The sequence below is a fragment of the Poecilia mexicana genome, unplaced genomic scaffold, assembly GCF_051168715.1.
Source record: "Poecilia mexicana isolate PSO_F unplaced genomic scaffold, ASM5116871v1 scaffold_2, whole genome shotgun sequence".
Taxonomy (NCBI): Eukaryota; Metazoa; Chordata; class Actinopteri; order Cyprinodontiformes; family Poeciliidae; genus Poecilia; species Poecilia mexicana.
Genome location: NW_028263371.1, coordinates 48819001 through 48846743, shown reverse-complemented (window position 1 = coordinate 48846743; position 27743 = coordinate 48819001). Strand labels below are relative to the sequence as shown.

General features: G+C 39.0%; 1 protein-coding gene across 1 annotated transcript; it reads left to right on the top strand.

Moving 5' to 3' along the window:
• The first annotated feature begins 262 nt into the window (after positions 1 to 262).
• On the top strand, positions 263 to 25066 carry nxph2a (neurexophilin 2a). The gene is made up of 3 exons (XM_015006749.2): positions 263 to 629; positions 724 to 874; positions 21172 to 25066. The coding sequence occupies exons 2-3, from the start codon at positions 830 to 832 to the stop codon at positions 21916 to 21918; spliced, it is 792 nt and encodes a 263-aa protein (XP_014862235.1). The 5' UTR covers positions 263 to 629; positions 724 to 829; the 3' UTR covers positions 21919 to 25066.
• Positions 25067 to 27743: the final 2677 nt, after the last annotated feature.

Here is a 27743-nt window from a genome sequence, read left to right as displayed (position 1 = left end):
TAAGTTTTATTCCAAATATGAAGAGCTTCCTTTAATATCGCCATAAATCAGTTTTTACGTGCTTCTCAAGCGATTTTGGAAATGCGACATTCTCCATTGACGCTTTCCTAAAAATTTGAAGTTAATCGCTTCTATTTACTTAAAGGGTTAAAGAGAGAGGGGGGAAAAGAGCGATTAACTGTGACATCAAGCCTCTTACTTATGTCTTTAAAAAGGAGAGAGGGAGACTTCCAGAGGTAAATCTTCAGGTACTGAGACTCTGAGCAGCTGCGCGCCGACCTTGGAGTCTCCAGGCGCGCAGCGCAGGATTTTGCGCACTGGAATCAAGTAGAGCTGAAGGAACGGTCTGCTTGACTGGCCGCAGTCTTGGCACCGGCGGTACGGGACTCATTTGGTAGAATTTCACGGCGCACAGAGACAACTTCTTGCTCAAACCGCTCCGGATTAAAAAGAAGAAAACTGTTCGGCGGGATTTGAAACTTAGACAACTAAGTCGCTGTTTGAAGACGCCTCATTAGAGGAAATTCCAGCATCGTGAGAGACGGGGACGTTTAAAGAGGATTGTAGAACTCTTTGCTGGATTGAACAGGAGGGATTCCAGCGCGAGGTATCTGTAAATTTGCAGAACAGTAAGGACAAGTTCTTTTTTTCTTCTTTTCAACTGTACGAATAAAACCCTCTGTTGCTGAGGTTTTTTGGTAAATCTCTCCACTTTCGTTGCAGGTGATAACAGCGATGTTTCAGCGGCATGCGCGTCTTCTCCTCTCCAAGTCTTTCAGAGAGGATTTAACCGTCGCTCATCTCGAATAAAACTGACGAGTCGCCGAAGATGAGAGCCCTGCAAACATTATTGTTGTTTTTTCTCCTGCACCAGGTGAGTACTGGGGTGACTGAGTAGTTTATTTCTATTCTGTCTCTTGAAGTTGCACTTTGAAACTTAGTCTAGGAAGCCCTCATTGGGTTTAATTGCAATTTATTGAAACTGCATCGAATAGATTTTTGCTAAATAACACTTAACGACGTCAGACCACAGACCTCCTCTTCAGTTTTACAAATTGAGCTGAATTTTACTGACTTGCTCAAGTCTCAGCATTTTCGAAGGAACGTAAAAGAAACTAGAGGAAAACTACACACTTGAGTACCATGCTTTATAGATACTTTATTGTAGTCTTTCACTTGCTACAAAATATCAGACATTAAAGTAAACTCCCTATACCTCACACTGCCATTTCTGTAAAAATAACATATAAATGCTACATATTTATAATTGCTTTCGTAACATTTATTCTGTGGATTTCTTATTTTTCATCAAGCTGACTTTCATGTCCTTTTTCTCTGACTTGCGGCCTGACCTAAAACACCTCCTTTATTTCAGTAAGATTTATTTTTGGTCCCAGCTGTGAGTTGGAACCCTTGTGTGGAACTGGTAACATTTGGTAATTATATTTGCTCCAGCACAAAACAAAATAAGCCAGAGTTTTAAAAAGGACACATTCAAATAAGAGATTAAAGTAAAAAAAAAAAAAAAAAAGGGGTGGGGAAGATTTCTTGTAAAGCTTTTGCTACTTCTTCTTTGTAACTCACATAAGGCTTACGTCAGTGCAAGGAAAATTATTTCGGCTTTGCTAGAAATTCATTGTGCTAAGCTTTTTTTTGATATAATCTTCCTTTAGTGTAATTTTATTTTTATTGCGTTAATCTCTATAAAGAAAGATTGTGATCTTTGGGGAAATTCAAAGGGTTTTCACTACTTTGATGAACATCTGCTGATATGTGTCCTTTCTAGAGATTTCCTAAATATATTGTATTTTTTTTTCTTCATTTTTTTATCATTGTTGGTTTTATCCTGATTATCCCCTTTCCATGATCGGACTTGAAGGCGAAATGCCATCGGATTGAAGAAGTTCTTCACATCTGTGCTCAATCCTCAAAGAGGGCTTCTTTTAAAGATAGCCTTGAACCGTGCAGCTGCAGCTGCAGCAGCAGCAGCAGCAGAAGGCTGTCTGTTCTGTTGTAATCAGCACTGAGCCTGTTGGGAGCTGCGCCTCCAGAGAGAAGTAGGCAGGCCACCTCCCTGGGGAGGCTTCTCTTTATATGCCTCGGTGGCTTTCCTCCCAGGACACCCACAAAACGTCTGACTGGGGAAATTTTAGACTTTATCAATATTACTTCAACTTTGTAGGCTAAAACTGCTGAAATTCACTCAAAACATAAAAGAAACTGAACTTTAAAGATGTTTATGTATAAAGATGATAGAATAGACCAAACAAAACGTAGCCAAAGCTTTAAGAGGATGCAGCAATGCTCAGTTTAAAATACTTAAAATTTTACGTTGCGTCTGGAAAACTAGGAATTCATCCATTTCCTCCCACTCACTTTACGTACACTTCAAGTGGTGAAGAAGTAAGCCCAGCCCCAGCATCTCTGTCAAACCCCAGGGACAAATAAGAGGGTCAAAGCCATCCTGGGAGAATGGGTTCTACCCTGTGACATCTGCTGCACTTATCCCCAGCTCAATGACAACAGGACAATGTAGATGAAGACGAAACTTATTAAAGCCTCTCCGCTGTCTTCCCTCTGCCTGCCCTGTCGTGACTCTACTCCCACAGAGTTTCTCACAGTGGAACGTGTAGCTTTTAAAACTCAGATTAGGATTAGGTATGAAGAGACATTGACAAAGACTTTACCAGCTTGAGACGTTACAGCCAGGATAGCGACTCTGTGGTCGTATTATGTTGGAACAAAGGCTCAACGAGGCCCATGCTGATGGGATCGGTGACAATGTTAACCTCCTGTGTCACCTAAAGGAGATTATATATATATATACACACACACATGCACACACGTCTGTGGTTAAAAGTAAATAAATAAGGTTAGATCAGAGTGAGGAAACGAGCCTGGATGCGTTTTGTTTTCGGAACTGTGACATGCCTGCGGTTCTTCCATCGAACTTTGATGTGCAGTGATTTAAGGGATTACAAGTGATTTCTCAAAGCTTTTGGCAGTAGTTGTGAGCTTTTATTTATTTATCTATCTACGTGTGTTGCATGCAGCGACAGCAGCTCGTGCAGTAATTGGCCCCGGGCGAGCCCCTTTCTTCTGCACCCTTTAACCTTTTAGGGTTTTCATGCTTCTCATGCTTGTCTCAATCGTCGTTACGTTAATGCAAAAATAAAAAATTAAACTGCTGTTTTTTGTTTTCACAAATCAATCAATGTTTTCATGAATCTTAAATTAGATTTTTAACCCCTTGCAGATCATTGTTGCGACAGTCACCTCAAACTGCAAGACTGCATAGTTGCATAAAATTCATGTCTGTTAATGTAATTTCAACACACTGATTATCATGCTGCCATGTGACAGTTTTACCCAATTATGTGAAAGTTAAACTTAAAACGAAATATCTAAATCTTTCTATTTTATGCACTATTTTCACATGAATCTACTTAATTTAGAATCTGTTTGAAAAATAACATTATCTAGTTTCCTATACAACTGTAAATAAATTCAGGCATTAAGAGAAAAACATATTAAGTAGTGTAGAATTATGCAAACCGGTATTATAGATTTCAATGATAAAGTGGGCATGTTACAGAAACACATAACTAAAGAATATAAATTTAAAAAAATAAATAAAATGGTAAAGTAGCCCTTGAATCAAAAGATCATTTCAGTGTACAGAGTGTTCATGCTGCCCCCTGACAAAGTGGCACCCTGGGTACTGAGCCACGTCAAAAATGCCCCTGGCTGTTTGATGATTTATCTCTCCGCCAGGAGATGAAGGAGGACAGCATTCGAACCTAAGGTAGTATTTGCCACTAGTTTATTTAAATAAAAGCAGCTTGTGCTCCTTATTTTCTCTGCAGCGGCAGAGAGAGCGACGCTCCTTTCAAAGTCAGAGTCGGCTCCAGCAAGGACAACACTTTTATCCATGTCTTCGTAACAAAACACAAATTCCACACAAATTCCCTCTCTAAGGACCTTTTAACCCTCTTTCCCTTGCCCATGCTCAATTAGGTTTGGTTTTATTATTTATTTACTGTATATTTAAAGGCAACTTAACACTGGGAAGTGTAATAAAATGTACAGTTGGGGGGATTAGGAGCAGCTCTTTAATCTCACGCTCCTGATAATGCTGCACGGGCTGATTGATTAGTTTTTCAGGAAGCTTATGTCAGAAAAACCTAATCCGTCTTTGGATTGTGCCAGCCTTGTAAGGTTTTCCGCGCTGCCACTTTATCATGGTGGCGAATTACAGAGCTGCTGGGCTGTGATAAGGTCCTCGTCTCTTTTACAGACCCCACCGCCCAACCCTTTTGCACACTTGCACTGCACACAGCCCCCCTTCCTCCCCCTGGACAATAAAAAAAAAATGTGTTTATATTCTTCACATCCCTGCTCTGCCTGGTCTTCACATCAACCTCTCCCAGGATTTGCCTTGTAAGAAAGAGAGCGGGGAGGGGAAAAATGAGAAGAACTTAAGTCTTCAAAAAGCCACCAGAGAAATTGGGTGGAGAGAGAGAAAAAATGTGAGCGAAAACGGGCAAGGCGAGGCCAGTGAAAATTTCTGTGGAAGTGATTAAAACATGGATTTGACGGAGTTGAAGAGGGCATGTATGCATGCGCAGCCTTCCAGGAATCATTTCGGAGCTTACATGGTGCTGATGTGTATCTGTGCACATATTGGGGTCACAATCTTTCCAGCCAGAAGGCTTGACTTGATAATCCCTCATAAACAATACCCGTCTGTGGCATTTGCCATCCTCCGCCCGCATGTTGCTCATCACCTCTGCGAGGGAAAAGGTTGTCGTTTCGGAGGCTTAAATCCCTCAAATGCAGCCCGCAGCCACAACAGGTTGCGCTTTTACTGTATGGATCCCTGCAAGCTGTTCCTTTCTCCATCCTCATTTACAACCAGCGCCGCGATGAATCCTCACTAAAGGTCTCCGAATGAAGAGACAGAAGCTCTGAATGATTGATGGCTGTGACACAATTGCCCTTTGCGCTGACAAAAACGCTAATCTGAAAACTGGAAGGCCCATTAAAGACTTGAGCCAAACAGTTATTAAGACAATGATTATTTTTGTAGCTGCTGCTCTTTTGATGAGAGCCGTCTGGGAATTATTGTGTCATTTATCGTTATCATTAAAAAAAAGAAAACCGGTATTCTGATGAATAATTAGTCTTCTTGATCTCTAACTAGAGATGTTTCCAAGCTCTGATTGAATGAAATAGTTCAGGTGAATATTACTGCTGTATAAATATATAACACACTATAATATAACTGGTAAGCTTTATTGTTAAAGCAGTGTTTGATTTTACGAGGCTCTGTCTGACTAAAAGTCCTGTCATGAATTTTAATTAAATTTATCACCATCACAATAAAAGTCACAAAATATCCTGGCAAAAATTTTAAGGCACATCGTTGACCCCTATTCAGGATGAACTGAAATGCAGATGATTCTTTGTTTGAGCCATTTGTGAGCTGGTGTTCCTGGTGCAGGAAACATTATGTTAAATGTGTTGTTGAGATTTGTGGTCTAGGTCCAAAGCTATGAATTTTTATAGCCGTTGTGCAGCCTCGGGCGACTTAAACCGGGAGCTTCTGCTACCTTATGGCTCCGTCATTACAGCTCCGCAATATCAAAAACAGACAGGATGTTCTGATGTGGAACGACTGCCGTTTAACACACTGTTGACTGGGTTTTTAGTTTTTATTTTTTCAGTCAGGCTGCAACAAAATAAAATTTTCATTTTCGTCATTTACATTGTATACCTTTATCATTTATGTGACCAAAACAAAGTAGTGCATAATTTGAAAGGGGAAGAAAAATAAAAGATTTTCATTTTTTTTTTATTTCCAAATAAAAATCTAAGAAGGTGGCATCCAGTGCAATTAACTGCATTTAGAAGTTAAGCTGTAAAAAAAACAAAAAAAAAAAAAACATCCCCTCTGTAGTTTGCTATGAACAGTATGTAGTCAAATTACAACGTCAAATGACAACTTTCTGGTAGATACATTATACAATGCAATGTAGAGAATTAACACCATGAACATGCCATCCCTACCATGAAATTATGGTGGTGGCAGCATCATTCTGTGGGGGTGTTTTTCTTCAGCAGACAGTGAAACTGGTTGGAACAGATTAAATAAATGCATCTCAATTCTAACAGGACAGCAACATAAAGTAAAACCTAGAATAGAAGGATTTATATCAAAGCATGTGTCTTAGAATGGCTTAGTCAAAGCCCAGAGCAAAAACCAAAAGAAAAACGTTGGTAAAAATTCACAGATGAGCTCAATCAAGTCTGAACTTGAACAGTTTTGTTAAGAAGAATTTGTCACAATTTCTGTAATTAGATTTATAAATCTGGTGGAAACGTACAGTTAAAGTTGCTTCTACAAGGTAAACAGAGCACTTTTCAGATTTGGATTTGTAAAAAATATTGCACAATTTCCTTCCACTTCACAATTATGCAATAGTTTGTTTTGGTCTATCACATAAATTTAAAGAAAACATACAGATGGTTTAGAATGATCAGAATTTTCAGTGAATCATTTAGCAAGGCTCAGTGTGTACCTGTTCAGTCAAGGACTGACAAAAACAGTACGATGTATTTAGATTTTAAAAATTATTTAAAACTAAAGTTAAGGAACACAAGACTAAGAAAACAAGATATTATAAGAGGAAAAGTACTAACCTGTTCAGGCCTAGCAAACCTGGATCTGGGTTCACATATTTTCTTTCTTTAAGATATCGTTTTGCCTGAAAGACAAAAAAAAAAAGAAGTAAAACCAGGTAGCTTTTTTATTGTTGGTCCCAATGTATTTCAGTCTGGATTCCTTTAAATGAAAATATTTGCTTCCTGATCGTCAGCACGACAGAACAGCCTGCCTTGTTATGATTTCTGCAGTGGCTTGCTTTAAAACTACTTTGCTCATCAAAAGAAAGTTGTATGAAACTATGAAAGCTTAGGAGATTAGTAGTTTTCTGAATTTCATAAAAATTCATAGAAATTTGACTCCAATCTCTTCCAGAACTTATTTGTTAGATGTTTTAACTTGGCCCCAATTAGTTACAGAATAGAGGTGTGTAAAAAAAAAAGTGTGAAAAGTTGGAATCTGGACCAATTTTGTCAAAATCCATTCTTTCATTTATAACCGTTCTCTCACTTATTGTGACTCAAACAAGCAAACGGTTTCTCCTTTTTACTGTCTGACGTGTAGAGTTTTTAATTACCACCCGCTTCAGTCCTGTAGCAGGCAATCACACCACATGTCAGAGCTCAGGAAAATGATTGACCTCTTTAATTAAAAAGTGCATGGCTTCCCTGTAAAAAGGCAAGGTGTGACAGCCTCAGAATAAGTACAATAAATCTCCCCCTCTGATTATTCCCACTTTTGCATTTCCTGCTGCCGCTAAGCTTTTGAGGCCTTTCTTTTGCGGCTTGTCATTTTCAGCCCTAACAAAGCTCTGTCAGCTTCCCAGTGTCTTTGTGTATTTCTTGTGATGTACCTGTCTTCAGAGCGTCTCGGAGAGAAAGGAGGCAGCGTCTTGCCAGTTCCTGTTTCTTCTTCAAAGGGAGCTGTTTTCTGTGAAATCAGACGCGGCGCAGTCAGCTTTGAGAATGGAAACATTTGCTCTGTCAAATTTAGCAGATGTACGTTTGAGCAAATCAAGCAAAACGGCCCCCTATTTTTTTTTTTCCTCTCTTTTTTTTCCTTCATTAAAAACTTATCATTTTCGGCACAGTTTTGAAAGGAGCAAAAACGATAAACGGTAGTTGTCACAGAAACACGAATAAGAACGGCTGAAATCTGAAAACCAGCGAAGTAACAATAAAAACACACTTCCTCCTCTCGTATTAACTACAAAGATTTACAAGTGCTTTTACTATTGTTGCAAGGTGTTAAAACTGGCCAAGAGATAATTACACCGAGTCCTAAATGCTTTGCGGTATTATCCCCTTCAATCCCCGCTATCAGAAATCCAGGGGTGTGCGGCAGGTGTCAGGAGCCTACACGCAGAGTTTAGTGCTCTGACCATGTAAGGGGATTATGAAAGTGATGATGCACTGAAAGGTAACGGCTGCCTTAAAGTGAAGTGTCGAGGGCTTTGCCGCTGTCGCATGTGACAAGTGCCGAGATAACGGCGAGTATCCAGATTACCTGGAGGCTCTCTTCTCAGACGCGCCGCTCGCCGACTCCTCCTCTCCTGCCAGGATCTTCGTTAACACTTCCCCAACATCCGACAGCGTCGCCACATTTAAATTTCCAACACTGAGCAACGCTGGGTAACATCTCATTTTCACCCCCAGGGCCTTTCGCAGTTAATTCACAAATGGACGTGAAGCAGAATATCTTAAAAGTGTGTTATAATTAAAATTGTAGTCAGTTGTCATTAAGCTGGATTACTTACATCATCAGCATAGGTATGTTTTTATTTTAATAGCATAGTTGTGGATGCCTGTAAAAAAGTTTTTATTTCAATTTGTTTTGTAGAAATGTATTTACAATCTAGATGCAATGACAAATTTGCTGAAATCTTGACAAATATTGCATTGCAAAATTAATAAATATACATTTATTCAAGAAAATTATGACCATTGCACCATTGTGCACATCAAAAGTAAAACTAAAAGTGACTGGGCACTAAAACATCATAGTGCACACATGAACACATGGCTTCACTTATCCAGAGTCAATGCAAACTTCTTATCCACACAGGGTCCGACCTGCAGTCTGGAAACCTGAGGAATGCAGCAAAAGCTTAATTTGCCACAGTGTCAGAGTGTTATACTGGTATAAGAGAGACATGTCAAAGTCCCTATTATGCCAGTATTATTATTTTACTGATTTAGAAATGCAGAAAGCCATAAATACACCCTAATTTAATATTGTTTGTGAGTATGTGAGAAGCACATCTATGTTTTACTTAGGCAGCTTTATTAATGCAGCAAATTTCAGCAGCAGGCAATACGAGATGTTTTACATGATTAAGACATGAACAGCACATTGCATTTTCTCAAATGCTCACATCAAAATCATCAGAAATATTGGAATAAAGACTAGGATTAGTGAGGATCCCAGATATCATTAATTAACGGCAACTCTAAGCGAATGGGTCAATCAATGTGTTCATCTTTTTTTTTTCTTTTTTAAGTTTCCAGAAGTTTATTCTGGAAACCTATAGTATGCTTTTATGGAGCATAAAATAAATGCTGCTTCTCCACGTTTGGTTCTGATTTTGGAGATACAGAGCAAACTAGAACCAGAACACCTGCATAGTCTGGAAGTTTGATACAACAACAACGGGTCCTTAATATATTTCAGCGCTAACCCATTCAGTGCTTTATAAGCTAAAACAAGTGTTTTGATATATATTTTTTCTGAGATCCAGGGAGCCAGTTTTAAGACTTTGGAACTGGTTTGATGTGCTTCATCATTGGCTGTTCTGATAAGCTAATAATACAAATTTCTGCATGGCTATGTTTTGTTTTCCTCCAGTTTTACTGTGAAGAATCCTCTAGTTATATAAGGGAGTTTCCTTTGGTCGAATGCTTTCCAGCCATTTTGAACAGCATTCTGTGTGACAACTTCTTTGTTAACCAAACAGGAAAACAAATGTGATTTAAAACCACACACCTGCAGAGATTCATCATGTTTCATAGTTGGTGTAAGACCTCGGTTTGGACCAAAGAAAGGTTTTTCCTAATGTAGCTGTTATTCGATTCTGAAAGTTTGATAAGTCCAACTTAGTTCTGAAGATCAAAAACCTTATTTTTCCTGCCTTTGGTTTAAAGTATAGAATAAAACTTAGAACTAGGCCATAAAGTCACTTTCCTTAGGCCGAAGGTGTCCAAAGTCAAGCCTCACGGGTCAGTGCCTGCATGTTTGAGTTCTTTCCCTTGTTCAACACACCTGAATCAAATCACGGTTCATTTGCAGACCTTTGTAGAACTTTGACATGCAGAGAAGATACTTGGATCATTTGAATCAGATGAGTTGGAGCAGAGAGACTCCGGCCCTCTGGGAATGGAGCTGGACGTTAGAGAGCCGGAAAATACATTTCTTTATTCATTAGATTACCAATTTAATTTCCAGGCTTGAAAATGTTACCCTTTTAATAATTATTGCATAGGTTATTTAGTCAGTTAATTAGCATTGTTTATCTTTGTTTGGTGGCAGAGAATGTTTCATTTTCTTAAATAATCATTAATGAGGATTTGTTAATTAAAAATAGATGTAATTTCTGATTCTACTAGTGATTAGCTCTCATCAATCTTTCAAGTTCAAGTGCTGAATAATCTTTGCATTTGCTCTGCATAGACTCTTCTCCTGATACAAACACAGAAGTTTCCCTAATTCTTCTGTTAGTGTATCATGAAAATCCCTCAGCCGAAAGTTAAAGAATTGATTCTTTAGATTGATTTTTAAGGATTCAATAATATCGGCTGATTTACTACAATAATAGAATTTGACACAAGTTAACATCATTACAACACCATTACGTTAGTGAAGGTTACCGTCTCTTCCTTCTTGTTTAGAATATTTTAATATTTTGACTACAACTTAACATCTGTACAACAAAATGACAGAATTTCATTACAGTTTTGAAACTGTGTTTGTATTTGCCAGCAGTTTCAAAACTCATTTTCTGCAACATCAATAAACTCATATCAGCTGTGTTTTCTCACCCGTTCTGTTTTCCGAGAGCCGGTTGACACACACACACACGCACACGCACACACACGCACACACACACACACACACCCCTTCACTGCAGCGCCCCCTCCCTGTCTCTTCTCACTCGCTCACTCATTTGGTGCCGTTTTATTTATGTCACCCGTCTCTTTCACTCTAGCTAAACATCAGTTAGTTACGGTGTGGGGAATATGATGAAAGCACCGACAACAGAAGCAGTTTTAGTTCTTAGCACCTGGTGTTAGAAAGTTTCCTTGAACATTTTTTTTCTATTAGAATTAGAATTTAAACATTATGTGAATTTACTAGCACAACTGAACAAATTTGATCTCAAGTCTCGGCATCTTGCAAGTGTGTTTTAGCTCCTTCATTTTCAAATTTACATTTAATCTGACCAAAGCAGTCTCAAAACACATATTCTAATTTACTGAATATAAGTGCATTCATGCTGCAGTATCAGATGCATTGTAAAGATGATGCTTGAGCACTATTTACCGAGTAATGAGTATCTTTGTTTACTGCTGAAGCCCAAGATACATACAAATTAGTGCGACAGGGTCACAAAGGGAGCAAAAAACACCTGCTGTACTGTTAGCTTTTTATCATTGAGAGTTTCCACAAGCCTATGCATGCAGCGTATTCAGTGCGAGGGGAGAAACTGAGCAATTTGTTCAGTTTAGTGCATCACTTCTTGAAGGGAGTGGCTCTCTAATGATACAGAATGCTTCAGTATGAAGTCGACACCCATTGGGGCAGTCGAGTTTGTCAATGTCCAAATGAGATGAGGCTTGGCATCGTTTGAGTCAGACTGCTCTGACACAGAAGAAAAATACTGAATTCTGTGATTGAGCTAGAGCAGAGCTGCACTGACACTGTAAACATGACTAATGACTCACATTTTAAGATTTATGGTAGCCAGAGGAGGGTTAAGTTACATGCTATAATTTATGCTAATCACAGAACAGCCTTGAGTGACAACAGGAGGGCACAAAAAGCCCTCTGCAGAAAATGCTGCTTGAATACACTTTTTGACACCAGAATAACTCAGCCGGAGCGTACACACTTTTTAAATTCAAAACTTAAGAACGAAATAAGCATACAGAAGGCCTCAATAAAGAATGTGAACCTGACAACCTTTTCAGAAGAGAGTGAGATCAATAACTCTGGAAGATACAGAAACAGAATTTTGCTCAGGCCTGCTTGCTCATGTTGATGGTTGACTCAATTTTTAAAGGGCACATATAGTCATTTTTTACAACTTTTCCTTTCAGTTATGTTCAGACATGCAGCTCTCGACACTTATATTCGAGAAATATGTAAAAGAAAAAGAAAAAAGTCAGCACACGGCAGGAGGGAACAATGCTGAAAGTGTAACGTGGTCGACGACTTTATGTGCAGAAAATCAGACTTTTTCTGAAACCACTAAGAAAAAACTTAGTGGTTTCAAAGTCTTCATTTTCAATGTGTACACTTGAACAAATGATTTGATGGGCATCAAAATAATCAATTTTTAATGAACATTTTTAACCCTTACTTTCTGAAAAAATAAACTACAATAATAAAGCCTCCAGTTTCTAGTTTTATATTTTATGCATCGTCTTTTCCAGGATGTACTGGTTCAAACCGACGCTTAAGCCTCAGTGAAGAAAAAAATAAGGAATTTCAATAAAGTTAGCGTTAGGTGCGAAATTCATTTAAATGTTGATAAAGGCTGAGAATGAGGTGCAAGAATGGAAAGGTGAGGCATGATCTGCTGTGTTTGAGGTGTTAGGAGAAGTGGCACTCTTTACTAAAACGAGTCTTCAAGAGATTCTTGAAGGTGGAGTGAGGCGTAGCTGCTCAGAAAGGAACATGTAGCATCACTGGGAACCACAAATAAAGCCAGTCTGGACTGCCTGGTGGGTACGGGCATACAGTCAATTTATATTCCTGAGACAAACACTTTGGTTAAAAAGGAGCATATGACTGAGTATGAAAAGTAGAGTGTTGTAATAAGGCACTATTTGAATTACAGGTACCTATTAGCAGTGGATGTTTTGCCTTTTAAGGGCCTTGTACTTTTGGTTTGGTTCTCAAACCCCAGATGAGCTGCTAAGTTCTGGTTGATGTTCTTATTAGTTTTGTGTGTCTAAATTTACTTGGACACAAAATCTCCACAATCAAGCAAAACCATATGTGCAGTTATTTTTTTTAAAGTCAACATACACGTCTTTTTTTTTATATATAATTTATTTTTAATCACATCACTGTGTTTTGTATTAAATTATACCCCTCTCATCATTTATAACACGTTACATGGTAGTTGCCATACAGCTGGCTTAATAAGGCCCTAAGCAGAATGTATTATATTTTATTTGTATAATATATTTTTATATTATCCATATTTTGTCACGTTTGCATGTTGCATTTAACAACTATTTTTACAGTTGCAAATTAATGACTTAAACTGACTGTATGACACAATATGTTCTGAGAGTAGTAGTGTGAAGAACCAGCACCCAACAGAAGGATTTAAAGGGCTCTGTTGGAAACCCAGTCTGCTTGACTGAAGCTGTGAAGTCATTAAAATCCTGGCAGCATACAGATGGGTCGTAAATGATGCTCCTGTTCTGACCAGCATTGATAGTCTGATCTGTGCAAACATGTCAGGGCAAAAGTCCAAATAAATATCACTACAATGGTTTATTTTATATTAGTGTGTCCTACAGTATAACAGTGTCAATGTCCAGTTGACATTAGTATACCCAGTACATATTGTTTAGCTCTAAAAGGTTGTGGGGAGGTGACATACTGTTATACATCCAAACACGACTGCAGTTAAATGCTTTCTCATTCTCATTATTATGGCTAGACAAGGCTGGGGAGATGTTATAAGATTGATTTATTGATTTAACATGTAATAAAAGCATGTTCCTACTTAATAAACTTTATGGAAAGACCAATTTTGTCTTATACTTCAAATATTTAGGTTATAAAATATAACATTTGCCCTTTAAATACCAAGTCTTAATGTAATTTATACACTGTGAAGGTTTTACTAATATGTACATAACATTTCTAAAACTGTCCTAATTGATTTCATATTTCATTTGGGTCAGCAGGGAACCTAAACAACCATAAAATCTGGCACCACCTAAGGCTAACACTGATATTTTACACAAGTTAGACACAGATCAGATGTAAACAAATCAAGTCTGATTTAACATTACAATATTGATCTCAAATTGATCGCATATCAGTATGAATTAGGATTTATAGGTTGAGTGCAGACACTAAGCTGTCTCATTCTCAGAGGTCAGGTGGTAATGGCCTGACGGATCATACTGGAGGGCAGCAGATATGGTGCATGCTCACGCACACGCTGACGGTAGCCGTCTGTGATTGGTAAGGCGCCCCCCGGTGTGGATTTGCTGTTGCGATCCACCACAGTGCTGAAGCACCTGCCATGTATTTCCCCGGCCGTCCTCTGATTAAAAGTGATGGCTCTGGAGCGTGAGGCTGTTCCAGCGATCAGAGCACCAATCTATTCTTCGGCGGGGTGGAGGCTCTTTGCTCAGTGCTCCCAAAGCGCCTCAGGGGCCTCCTCTGCTGGAGCCAGCTCTGGATGTGAATCATTACAAATTATATGCCCCGTAACATCAGCAAGAAGATGGCACGGGAAGGTGGGAGATTGTGGTGGTTTTAATGTCAGCTGAGCCGTTTGTCATGTCGGATGCTTGAAAGCAAGATGCTGCAGTCAGTCTGTGGCCTGATGCTAACAGCACCGTCCTGAGCAGCTGACAGGTGTTGTGTTTCGGTGGTGCTGGAAAGGGTATTACCACAGGCGATGGTGAAGGTGGTGCAGTTTTACTGAAGTGTCCAGGTTTTTACAATGCAGAAACACATCAAGTTAATGAAGCTTTGGACACAGAAAATTAGCAGAGAAATGAATTGCACTACCTAAGTGAGGTCAATTTGCACAGATCAATCCATGAAGAACAGCGGGGTGCATGATTGGGACTACTGTGCTTGCACTGATGAGCAGGTTAATTGCCCATTTTGTTTATTGTGAGAAATTCCTGAAACCAATTTCCCCTAGACACATATCCCCGCCTTATGTGCGGGGAAAAAAAAAATCCAGTATGAAAAATTCAAACTGATTATTTTTGTTACAGAGGCAGCATCTTAATTAAAAAAAAGCAGTTTCTTGCATACCAATCACAGGCCAAACTGTTAACTGGGCCACACATTTTTGTGGCTGCCATCACAAGCAGCACCACCGCTTCTCCCGTTGGCCTACACCCATCACAGCCAAGCGCAATGTAGCCAGCTTCTTGTTGCAAATACACATTAATGGCATCTTTTCACATGATGCAGAGGCCAGATGTCACTGGCCTCTTAATAACTTTCTAGAGGCTAGTTCTGGTCGCTGTGGCAATTACCTTTATGTCAGGGCTCTAAAAGATATGTCTACCCACGGGACAAACAGGCAGCCAGCTCCTTAATGCTTATTACAGACAAACGTCAGAGCTGATTCATCCCGACTCGCTGTGCGAATCTTTGGTGCTCAGGCAACTGTGTGAATTTTAGTGCTTAGGTCTCTAAATCAAACGTGAACAGAACAGCTTTCAAATTTAACAAAACAAATCAAAAGCGAACAGAAAACGGTTTTCGAATTTAACAAAAACACATTCTATGCATTCTGCATTTGCTTTTTTTTATTCAGTAGGAAATGCCTGACTAACACAGAAAATGCAGCAGAAATGTTTAAAAGTAATATGCACCCTCTAAACATTTAATATGATACACATTTCATAGAATTATGTTAGGATTTATGCAGTGTTATCTATTTTTGTTCGATGCAAACAGTGGGAGCACTTTAAAACACTCTGTATAAGCATTATCTTGAAGATAATCTAAAACCAAAGCTGCACTAAACAAACTCTTGTTCAGCTGAGGATGCACTTCTGACCAACATGAAATAATTTAAAATAGACCTACTACAATAAGTGCTTGTGAAGATGAAAGCCTGTTGATGCAACTGGAATTGAGCAATAAACATGTATTTTTCTTCATCTAATACAACAAGAGAGTCCCTGGCTTTGAAAGTCGTCTCTGAATGTTAAGGAAGATTTGTTTCACCTTTCCGTGTACAAATGCTCCACATTTTTTCCTGTTTCTGTTCTTGTTTGCTGTAGATGCCACTTTCTCTGAAAGTTAAAGAAATAGCATTTTGTAAATTAATAAATCCAAATTGGCTATCGGGGTGTTAATGTGCATTTTTATCTTTTGGTTAAAGTCCATTAATGAACTTTCTGTTTTTGGTTTACGGCTGAAGCCCTGGTACTTTTTAGCATAGCTCATCAATGGTTAATTTTGTATTACCATAAATGCATAAAAATTGCAACTAACTTATGAAATGTACCGAGCCTATCTCAAGCATTTTCTTATTAAAATTTATTTTATAAATTTTATTTATAAAATAAAATTTTATTTTATTTTATAAAATAAAATTTTATAAAATTTTATTTTATAAAATAAAATTTGTAAATACTGAGAAATCTATAATCCTTAATATTGACTGAGATGATAAAATAGCCACTTTTCTTGGTGACCATTCAGAAGCTGTGAATCAGATACCAGCTTCAGTCTCATTAATGAAAAGCATATGAAAATCTTTTCTTATACTACTTCTATAGTGCAGACCACTGAGGGATGCACACTTCCCACTGACTGTGCAAATTAGCTATAGAAAACAAATTTGGCTCGTAACACCAAGATAACTGTTTTTTTTTACCCTCCCATCCCCCCTTTTAACATTCTGAAAGTTTTTTTGTTAAAAGAAACTGGATTCACAATTATTTAAAGACCTATCAGTGCCTATGAAACCAAAGTAACTGAGTTTATTTATTCTTCTTTTTTAAGTTGTTCAGAGTTTCTAGAAATGCTTAATTAACAGACCCTGACCTACTCTCTCCCGGTGGTATAAATATAACGTGACACAGAGGCCCATTTCTCATAGCCACGGGCCATAAGGCTGTACAAGGACTTGTGCTTTTGCTGCACACCACACTCACTCAGTGGGGAGATTAAGATTGAGATGAAACAATTTCCTAAGCTCACAGTTAGGAAACTGCTCCAAACCAAGTCTCCATAGCAACCTATCTTCATGCCAAATGTTTGTATGGGAGGGATACAAGAAGGCCTTTTCTGTCCTAATATCATGAACTTAAACATGCTTGCTAAACCTAGCTGAAACTTTAATTGGGACTTTGGTCCAATACAACTTAGACCTGCTGATCAGAAAGAAGTAGGTGAATAGGCATGACAATTTATTACAATTCACACATAGCATTAAAGTCCATCCAAATGACTGGATTGCAGTTATTCACTGCACATACAAAGTCACATCACAAAGTGGGCTGTCAGCTCAGCAATCAGTGGGTCCACTGATGTTTTGGTAGCATCATAAACAGTCAGTCATTACTTTATTTGTTAGACATCAGCATTGCTGACATTTGTCTGAGTCGATTCTTTTTTTTTTAAGTACCTCAAAAACAACAAGTAAACAGCAACAAAGGTGAAATTAATTTACACACACTTAGTCCTTATGCACAGTAATTACATATTTTTTTATATATTTTCTTTCACCGATTTCAAATCTAGCAAATAAAATCTCAATTCTCAGTTTTCAGTCTATAATTTGTTTTTATGCAAGAGTCTGAGTCAAGTTTGCCATAGTCAGGTCAAATCAGTGGGTGTCAAACTAATGCAAATACAATTGTTTTAGGCAACCTCTGACTATGAGGATAATAAAACTGTCCTTAATACATCCATATAACATTTACAACTGTACTTAGTGCTACCTGGACACGATAAGATTAGTCAGAATTCATTTTAATCTTAGTATAAGCTGAAGTCCCAATGCAGAGGAGCTCCCACCCCACAACTGTTGCGATGACACGCTGAAGGGGAGTGTGAAAAAGAGGGGAGGTTCTTAAAGAGACAGACCCTAACTCCATAGGTGGAGCGAAAGTCTTAAGGGAGTTTGCTCCAGTTGGGCTGCTGCCACTAAAAAGGCTGGGTCACCCCAGTGCTTTAGCCTTGGAGCATCTAATAAAAGTTAACGTTATTATGGCCCGAGAGATTTATAAACAACAACTTAAAAATTCAGATAAATGAAATGAGGCATGGCTTTAAAAACAATCAATAAAACTTTAAAACCAATTTTAAATGGACAGGAATCAAACAAATGCTCTCACGTCTGGAGGTGTTGGTTAAAAGACTGGCAGTTGCATTGTGGACACATTGAAGTCGTACCAAGAAGACTGAGGGACACCAATACAAAGTCCATTACAGTAATCAAGTCTAGAGTTAAATGTGTGAATGGCCAAGTCGATTTAAAAAAGATTTAAGTTTGGTCAGTAGATGCAGATGGGAAAAGCTGGATTTTGCCATAAAATGGCCTTATGTGACCAGAGAAAACAGGGCAATGAAACAGATATAAATATTAACTTAAAGCTCTTGATTTTTCTACATTTTATTTTAAGCTTTTGTACAGTTTTGACAGGGATTGCCAACAAAACCAGAGGATGCAGTAGCTGAGTGTGTCTGATGAATCTGTTGTTTTTTTTAACAGAGAATCAACATGCGTGCCACCTGATGCTAAATATTACCTTTAAATGCTTGCTAAGGATTCACAATGTGTTTGTGGCTCCGGTATAACAATGAATGCAAAAGAGAAAGCCTTTGCTGGTATGCATGTTTCCATGTGTTTCTGTTAGACGTACAGGGAAAGAAAGAAACCAAACCAGAGACAGATATCCACCACCTCTTTGCCTCGTACTGCTGAAATGAAGTCTGCAGTTATTATCATAATAATGTCTTGTTTCAAGTCGCCCTGAAATGCCTCTAGCACGCCTGCACCGATTAAGAAATCTTAATTAAGCTTTTGTAGATTCTCCTTCATCAGACCTTGCCTCGTTTTTTTTTTTTTTGTTTTTTTTTTAACAAACACTCGTATTCTTTTCGTCAGACACTCTCACCTAAATGAACAAGGTGTTAGCAGAGAAAGTGAGAGAGGAAGAGAAAGCAAAGCCTGTGTTTTCGGCACACGCTTTCAAGTTTCCCGTGCTTCATCTCTCCCGAGGCATTTAAGTATTAGATATCCCTGCGCTGATCCGCTTGTTGTCACAGCAATTTCCCCAGTTGCTCATCATACTTAAAACTCCTCTCTCATTTCCATTATAATTATCCAAGACAAAGCTCACCTGAGATTCGCAGCGAAAGACAATTTAGTTTCACCTCTGGAGCAGCGCAGCACGTAATGGATAAAACAGTTTGAGGTTGCTGGCGAAAACGAGAGTCACCTCTCCGTTTTGTTTGCAGGGGTGAGGAAACGTTCCTATTGGGAGTACACAGATTTCACGACCGGGCTCGAGTTTTATTTTGGTGTCGTTAGAGTCCAATCAAATTAACAACAGGGCTCACTTGAGGTATTACTGAAAGAGGGGCATCCGCTGGGAATATTGCCACTGGTGGCTGGTTGATTAAACGGCCGTGGCCGTCGTGAACTACACAGAGGAACATTATTACAGAGTTGCCTCATTCATCCGTGTTTACAGGGAGCAACTGTCTTAATTAAGCATTGTGCAGGCTGATGGATTGGCCAGTCTCACTGTCTGTAGCAGACGTATTGATTTCACATTCCATACCCAAATAGCCAAGTCGTTTTCCTCCCCTTTAGGCGTTAAGGTGCCACCGCAGCGTGGGACATTAGGAGCATTTAAAAGAAGCTGTAATTATAAAACATGCGGCCCTATTACGTGTCAGATGGAGAGGTTTGTAATGTGACTGCGACAAAACAAATTGAACCAGACGACCTACTTTGTTAGCTTTGTACACATGTGTTTCAGTTAGGCTTACAGCAAAATTATAATTAGTCTGGGAGTAGTGCACAGCGTCTTCAGTGAGGATTCAAACAGCCGCTGCCGTGTGCTCTCAACATCTGCTTCTCTCAGTGATCCCTACAACAGGGCCTGGGGAGAGAGAGCACTACTAATTACTAATAAAACTAGCTAAGCCTATTGCTGTGAATTACTGCAGCTTTATCTGAAGTGGACCAGAAATCACTCCCGAAGCAAGAACAGGGTTGGAGAGATGCGAGGAGGGATCGCAGTGTCTGGATTAGCACAAAGCTTGGTGTATGTTGTGATGCCTCTACAAAGGAGTGTTTTCGTGCCGGACATTAGTGCGAGATTCAAAATTCTGGCCGACTTGAATCATCTTGAAACACCTTGACTCAAAGGCTCAGGATTTAAAGAATATTTATACAGACATACTGTCGGACTTTTTTGAGAAAATTCAACATATGAGTGAATAAAATGAATGGTTCCTACTATTATGTGAATATAATTGGACTCCCTACAGTGGCTTGAGTTTTTGCTATGTATACATTTTTTTTATATCAGGTTTTAAAATACTGAGAAATTAAAGAGATCTAAAGACAAAGTGTACAAAAAACATTGCATTTTGGGGGGAAATGTGAGAAAATGCACTTTTTAGTGAGGAAAATTTCCCGGATCCCATATTTATTCTCACAATTGAAGCATATTCACAAGAGCTGCAAACATGTCTCCTCATCTGAACTGCTTCATCTCAGAAGCACAGCACAAGACACAACAGGAAATGTCCAAAAATCCTTAAATATCACGAAAGTACATTCCTGTACAAACAAAAAAGATTTTATACCTTCAACTTTTAGGCAAGGTGTGCAAGGAGAAAATCTTTGCTCCCCAAGACATTAAGGCCAGACTAAAGTTTGCCAGAAAGAAAGTAGACAAACACCAAGACTTCTGGGATAATGTTCTTTTTACAAATGAGTTGAAAACTGACCAGAAGACCCTCAGGGTACCCGAGTGTCAGGGAAAAAAATTAAGCTGAAGTAGAACTGGATCCTTCAACATGAGAATAACCAAAATCACACTGTTAAATCCACAACAGATTGGCTTAAATATAAAACTGGAAAGCCCTTAAAGAGCCAAAGCAAAGCTTAGACCTTGATCTCATTGAAATGTTTAACATTTGATGGCTGAAAGTGACGAGTCTGGCAACTCTTCATCAGACTAATGTCAGAGACTGGTAAATGGCTATAAATAGTGACATATCACTGAGGTGTAACCTACAGTCACGGTTCTTCTGCTTATACTGATCAGTTTGGGTTAAAGATAAGCTGTAATCCCCTCAAAGAAAGTCAGGGGTCGCCATGCAGTACTAAGATTTGTATCTAATATAGAATGCAAAAAAAAACCTGTTTCAGCATATTAAAACTAACATTTAATGAGAAACTGATTATGGATTATTTGGGCAGATTGATTATTGCTTCCTCTAAATCTGTAACAAACTCTTGTGAAGTTATGCTTAGAAGTGGTTTTCATCTCACTTAAAATTGTTTTTTCTCTCTACCTCTCCTTTCGTGTTCTGTAAAGGTCGCATGCAGGAAAGTCCATGGAGGCGCCACAGAACTCATCGAGTGGAGGGACAGTGATAACGAACAGAAGATTTCTCCCACGGGGGTGAGACCACGGATTCTCAACCCCCTGCGTTTGTTTGCCAAGGGCTCCCCTGAGCTCAAGAGCAACATGAGGGAAATGACATATTTACAGAACATGGAGGACTTTTGGGACTGGTTATCTAACCAGACAGATGTTCAGGGTGCACAGGCCAGAACTAAACGCAGACCCATCGTGAAGACTGGCAAGTTCAAAAAGATGTTTGGGTGGGGGGACTTCCACTCAAACATCAAGACAGTCAAGCTCAACCTACTGATCACAGGAAAGATCGTGGACCACGGGAACGGCACGTTTAGCGTTTACTTCCGCCACAACTCCACCGGAATGGGGAACGTCTCCGTGAGCCTGGTGCCACCTTCCAAAGTCGTGGAGTTCGAGATCGCCCAGCAGTCGACACTGGAGACCAAAGACACCAAGTCGTTCAACTGTCGCATTGAATACGAGAAGACGGACCGCAACAAGAAGACCGCCCTGTGCGGCTTTGACCCGTCCAAGGTGTGCTATCAGGAGCACACACAGAGCCACGTGTCATGGCTGTGCTCAAAACCCTTCAAGGTCATATGCATCTACATTGCCTTTTATAGTGTGGACTATAAACTGGTGCAGAAGGTATGCCCTGACTACAACTACCACAGCGACACACCTTACTCCTCCACAGGATGACCTAGCTCTTAGCTTGCAGCAGCCTTAGTTTCATCTCCAACCGATGTAAATGTCAAACTCTAAAGTCTCTGTCCACAAAACAACCCTGAACACCCGAGTCTGCTGAAAGAAAGTCAACTCGATCAGGGCAAACACACTTCAAATATTTGGATAAAACCTCTGTAAATATAGCAGTTGTATCCAGAAAAGAAAAAAAAAAAAAACCACAGACAGTTTGGTCTTTTGAGACTTGGTTTTAGGGGTTTGACAAAGTAAAAGGCAGCGCTAACTCCCAACCCTGCGTAAATCCTCATCACAACAGCACATGTTCGCTGATGTAATTAGTGTGTCGTCCAGATGTTTTCTTCAAGGCTAGACCATGGGCAAAATGTTGCACCAATTAAAAGTGCAAACCTGGAATCTGGCAGTGCTGGAGCCAAAAACTGTGTCACCTAATTGAGATAGTCATCATTTAACATATGACAAGATTTTGATCCATCTTAAAAAAATTATCTAAAGAAACAGTTATTTAAAAAGGCATATAATAATGAAATGTTAATGTAAGAATACTGTATTAAAAAACAGAGAATGGATAAAAAGTTTGACTTTGAACTAGAGCGGATATCCATTTGTGCATTTGGAAAACTCAAAAAGGATAGTCTTTTATTTCAAAATTTTTCAATAAGTGTCTTGAAGATTTGAATAATTATTAATATTTAGGAACATCTTTTGCTAAATTTCTCATATGTATTAATATGATCAAAATGACTAATTCAACTTATTTCAGTGTACACATGACAAAATACACAGATCGATTTACAGATTTCTGGAGGTTTATAATACATATAATGCCCTGCAAACATTCTCATACTGCTTGACGTTTTCCACATTCAGCAGCCTTGGATCAATTCCTTCTAGAACCTTCTTTCAATGCAGTAGCAGCTGCAGGTCTTTTGGAGCGTCTACAAGCTTTGCAAATCTAGAATTCTTTTTTCTGTGCTTAGAGCATTTCTGGACCTTGACTGAGGATTTCTAACATGAAATTGCTGTGATCCACGTCATTTGACTGTAGATCTGATTATATGTTTATGGCACTTGTCCTTCTAGAAGGTGAACCTCCACCCAAGCCTCGTGTTTTTTTCAGCATTAACCAATATTCATCTCCATCCATCTTCCCGTCAACTCTGAGCAGCTTCCCCACAGCATGACGATGCCACCACCTTGTTAAATAGTGTTATTTAGGTTTCTGTCAAGATGACATTTTGCATGTAGATCACAGCATATTTTTTTGTTGTATAGCCCAAAAGAGCTTCTGTCAAACTGTGCATGGAACCTCTTAAGGTTTTATTTCAAAAACGGCTTTCTTCTAATTGCTCCTCCATAAAGGCCAAATTTGTGAAGCTAATAATAATAATAAATCCATTTCCTTTATGTGGTTAACCTTAAAGTGGGCTTGTGGTCGTCAATCCATCACACAAAGATAACCCTGCATGCATACATTCACTTCTGAGGGCAGTTTAGAGCAAACAAATAACCCTATATGCATAGTTTTAGACTGCAGGAGGAACCCAGAGTATCCATGCAAAACCCACACACAGCTGCACCAGTGTTCAGCCGAATACTAATACTAATAGTTTTAATGCTTTTAACATATTCTCACTCCTGAGCTGTGGATCTCTGAAACCAGTTGCTATGTTACCACTGGTCTGTCCTACTGTTTATGTAGCATCTGAAGCAAATTGGTTGCGCTGGATTTTTTTTTTTTTTAGGGGTATTGGAGTAAAGGAGACCAAATATAGATGCAGACAATAATTTTCAGAATTCTTTTTAAAAACAAAATACAGTTTCTTTCCTACGTTAGTTATGCACTGCTTTTTTAAGATGCTACTGCACTTAAAATCTCTATAAAATACACAAATATGTGTCTTTACAATGTGAGAAAATGTGGAAAACTCCAAGGGGTATAAATACTTTTGCCAGGCACTATTATGTATTTCAGTTCTCCTGTGTTGATTGCCGCAATTATCCCAAGGCATGTGTGTGCTAAACCAGTCTGAAATCCAACATCTGTGTTTGCAGGATGCACTTTGAGGCAGCAGCCTGCCGAGCGAGCCATGCAGTGGATTAATGTGTCAGGAGAGGAGGGGAGGGAGACGCAATAATTGCAGGACAGGTGGATTTAGTGAGTCTGGCAGACAATTATCAGCACTTTGTTATGGTCCTGCTACCAGCCCTGACATTACCTGTCTTTAATAGGCTTTAATTAGCCTGGGAATTTCTATTCGCCAAGAGGAGAGAGACTGAAAAAGGAAGGAAAATGGGCAGAAGTTGGGAAAAAAAAAAAAAAAAAAAAAACTTGTCTCTGATTTCAAGAAGTGGGAATATATTTGAGAAAAAAAAATTTGGCTTTTTCCCAAATGTACAGCAAGCCTAAGCTGGCAGACTTAAAGTGGAAAAGAAGCAGTTTAGCAGTACATGGTGTAATGTGCTTTGACATTGCAATCACCCAGACAGTTTTAAAAGGTTTCGTTGAAAAGCACCATCACACGGAAAGCCGTAGATTGCATTGCTTGCACACATCCCGGGTTTTAGGTTAGGGCATGTGCCACAGATGACACTGCAATTATTTCAGTCGATGCTACTTCATGGTCCCATCATCTGTAAATGATCCTGTCACCTTGTTGGTGAGGTGAGTTGTATGATAAATCAGAGTCAATCTACAGTGAAATGATATTTTTAGTTTTACTCCTCGTGTCGATGCTGTGTACTATTTGTAACTACAACCAGACGTGTTTAATTATGGCTTCAACGTAAATGATGTCAGTTTATTTCAGTTTTTTTCCTTAGGGATATTTCACAATGTGTACCCCTCCTCATTTCTGGTGTTTTATCATGATTACCATGTACATAAATGTTTGAATTATTGCCAAATGTTACATATTGCTTTATTTCCCCCATTTCTGTGTTTTACATTGTTCCTGTTTTGATTACCTGCTCGGGTAAACTTGCTTAAAGATTTCTCCTGTAAAATAGGGATAAAAAAAAATGTCAGTGTGTAGTGTGATTGCACATGTTCATTTTCACAGGAAGTTCATTTTGTTAACATTTAATGGTTGAAGATCACTTTAAATCTTTATGACATTAAACCTTATAAGAAATTGGCTCCCCAGCATCTTGTCACAGAGTCTGCCCCGGTCTGTTGGTGCTCAGAGTTGTCTCGTTTCATTCCTGAAAGGCCTTCTCAACAGGATAAACACACCATTTTTAAGAGGTACATTTCGGTGTAGCTTTTTAATGGGCAATAAATCTGTGTCCACAGGCGTGGATGATACCAGAGGTACACCTCAGGGAGCACATCCATTTTGCTGCGGCCATCAGGGACAGGGGTCTTTTCATTCGCTTCCATTACTCTTATCTGATCAGGATGAGGCACCTACTCCTTCAGCATCAAGTCACACTAGGCTCCCCCCGCTGCACTCGTCCAAATCCCTTAAAACCATGCCGATATGTATTTCTGTTTTCATACTTTACCTCTCACAGTATTGGCGTTTAGACTGCACACTTATGAGACCATAAAATTAGTTTGCATAATTTATAGCTTCATTTAAATACCACTAACACGTGGAGGTGTAGTGACACCGATCGCAAAGTTTGTTCTAAACCACAAAACAGTAACTGAACATTTGGCCAACTTCGCCAAGCCACTGCCAGAGATAAAATAGATTTTTAGTGCCTAATGCTACAGAGAGAAGGGAGATATAGTGTGGGCCAAAGAATGTCAAAAAAAAAAACGTGTAAAAAAGTATGACATTGTTATTTAAAGCTGGGATTTGTATGTTGTTTGTCAAGCCTCAGGAGTTTTTTTTCTTTCCTCCAGGAGGCTAAATGAACTCACAGCAGACAGTTCATACATTTAGCAAGGTAAATAAAGCAACTGATGCATTGTATCATGTGTCGCTACACATAGCTAACGCAGGTGAACCCACATCAGTGAAATGTGTGAATGGAAAATCTACCAACAAGTTTACAGAAATAATAGCAATAATGTAGTTTGAGGGAGATGGATGCAGTTCATTCTCTCTCAGAGAGGGGGCTAGCTTTGTTGCTCTTTGACAACCATTTCACACTTAGAAAACCCCCGCTCCAAACCAAAGGAAAAAAACGATTTCAGATGAAAGTGATGACTCAGAAATTAGGTTTTGTTAAAAGATCATAATACATAATATCTTACCTGTAGTAGATAACTCTCCTGGTGTCTTCTTAGTGTAGTAAAAATCCAGATTGGTCCTGGACGCTAATCATAAACGTATGAAAAAAAAAATAGCGGCGGAAAATGGAAAAATATTGCAGCGAATAATTGCCATTAAATATTCACTAAACTTTTTTCACTGGGATGTTTCACTCAGGAAGAACATTGAAGATGCACTGCCTCCAACCTCCAATTCCGCCATATCAAAAACCGCAAAAATCAGGAGTAAGAGACAATATGGAAAAGTTACAAACCCAGTTCTGATTTCCTGCTTCGGGCCTTTTGCTGCATGGGTTCCCCTTCTTACTCCGCCCTTCTTCCAGTCCAGTTACTAATAAATAAAGGCCGCCAGTGCCCCGAAGCTACATTTGAGTTGTTTTAAAAAGGCACAAGCGCACTTTGGTTCCGGCTATCCTTAAATTAGCCATTACCTTCAGCCGGCAGAACCGACTGATTTGGATTCATAGCCAAAGAAAAGCAAAAAAACGAATACAGCCAACCTTTCTTTCAGTGGAAAGAACGTTAACTTGATGGTTGCCAGCGGTCAGTATCCAACACTCCCCACAAACAGGGTAAGTCACAAAAGGTCACTGGTAAAGAATGTGCAATGTGTGATAGAAAAAGATGTATAACCAACTGTAATAATCCAAGCCTGGAAAGGATCGTAAAGCTAAGAACATTCATGGTCCAAAAAAAAGAAAGCTTCAAATGTGAACATTTTAGAATTAAAAGTCATTTTCTACATTGGCATCATGAAATATAGAACTGTAACTTTATTTTGGGTTTTCATCAGCAGTAAGCAGAAAGCATTAAAATCAACATGAAATTCTTACCTTGGATTAAATTACTGAACTAAGTTTACTTTTGAGTGACATTCTAATTTAGTGAGATGCATTTGTAAACATACACACCAAAAATGATCAACAGCAGGTAGGTTCAGCACTTGAGAAATACTGAAAGATCCCTTTAGGTTTCTCCTGGCGTGGCATCATCCAGTGCATATTTGCTGCCATCGAAATGACAGGAGAATTTTTCAATTTTGACAGCACAACTGCAGGCTTCTCTTTCAAGCACTGCAGTTAGTGGAGGAAAGCGAAGGAGAAAGATAAAAGGTTGGAGAGGCATCCCGAAGCCGAGATGGTATCAGGCCTTTTCGAAGGATCTGTGCTGAGAGGGGCGGACGTGGATCAGCAAGCCGCTGATGAAGACGTCTCTTCTAGCAGGAAAGAGCGGCCGCACATCCACTTTAATTAGAGCTGGGGCCTCGCATTCACATAAAACAAGAGGGAAAAAGTCTTTTATGTGTTTTTTTTTTTTTTTAAAGGTGGTGGTGGGGGGGAGTTGTTAACATTTACAATGGGACTTTAACAGTGCAGTCTCTGAGCATTTCCTTTTGATTAGTCCGGTTAAGCGGTTTTGTAATTATAATTGAAAAAGACATGCAGCAGAAAAAAAAAAAGAAAAGAAAAATCACCGCAATATAACATCCACATCCATTAACAAAACCATAAAAAGAAACGGTAGATAATCATCACTCTTCTTCTATAAGCTGAGATCTGTGGTAAAACAGACTAACATTCAATTGAGCACAGAAAAA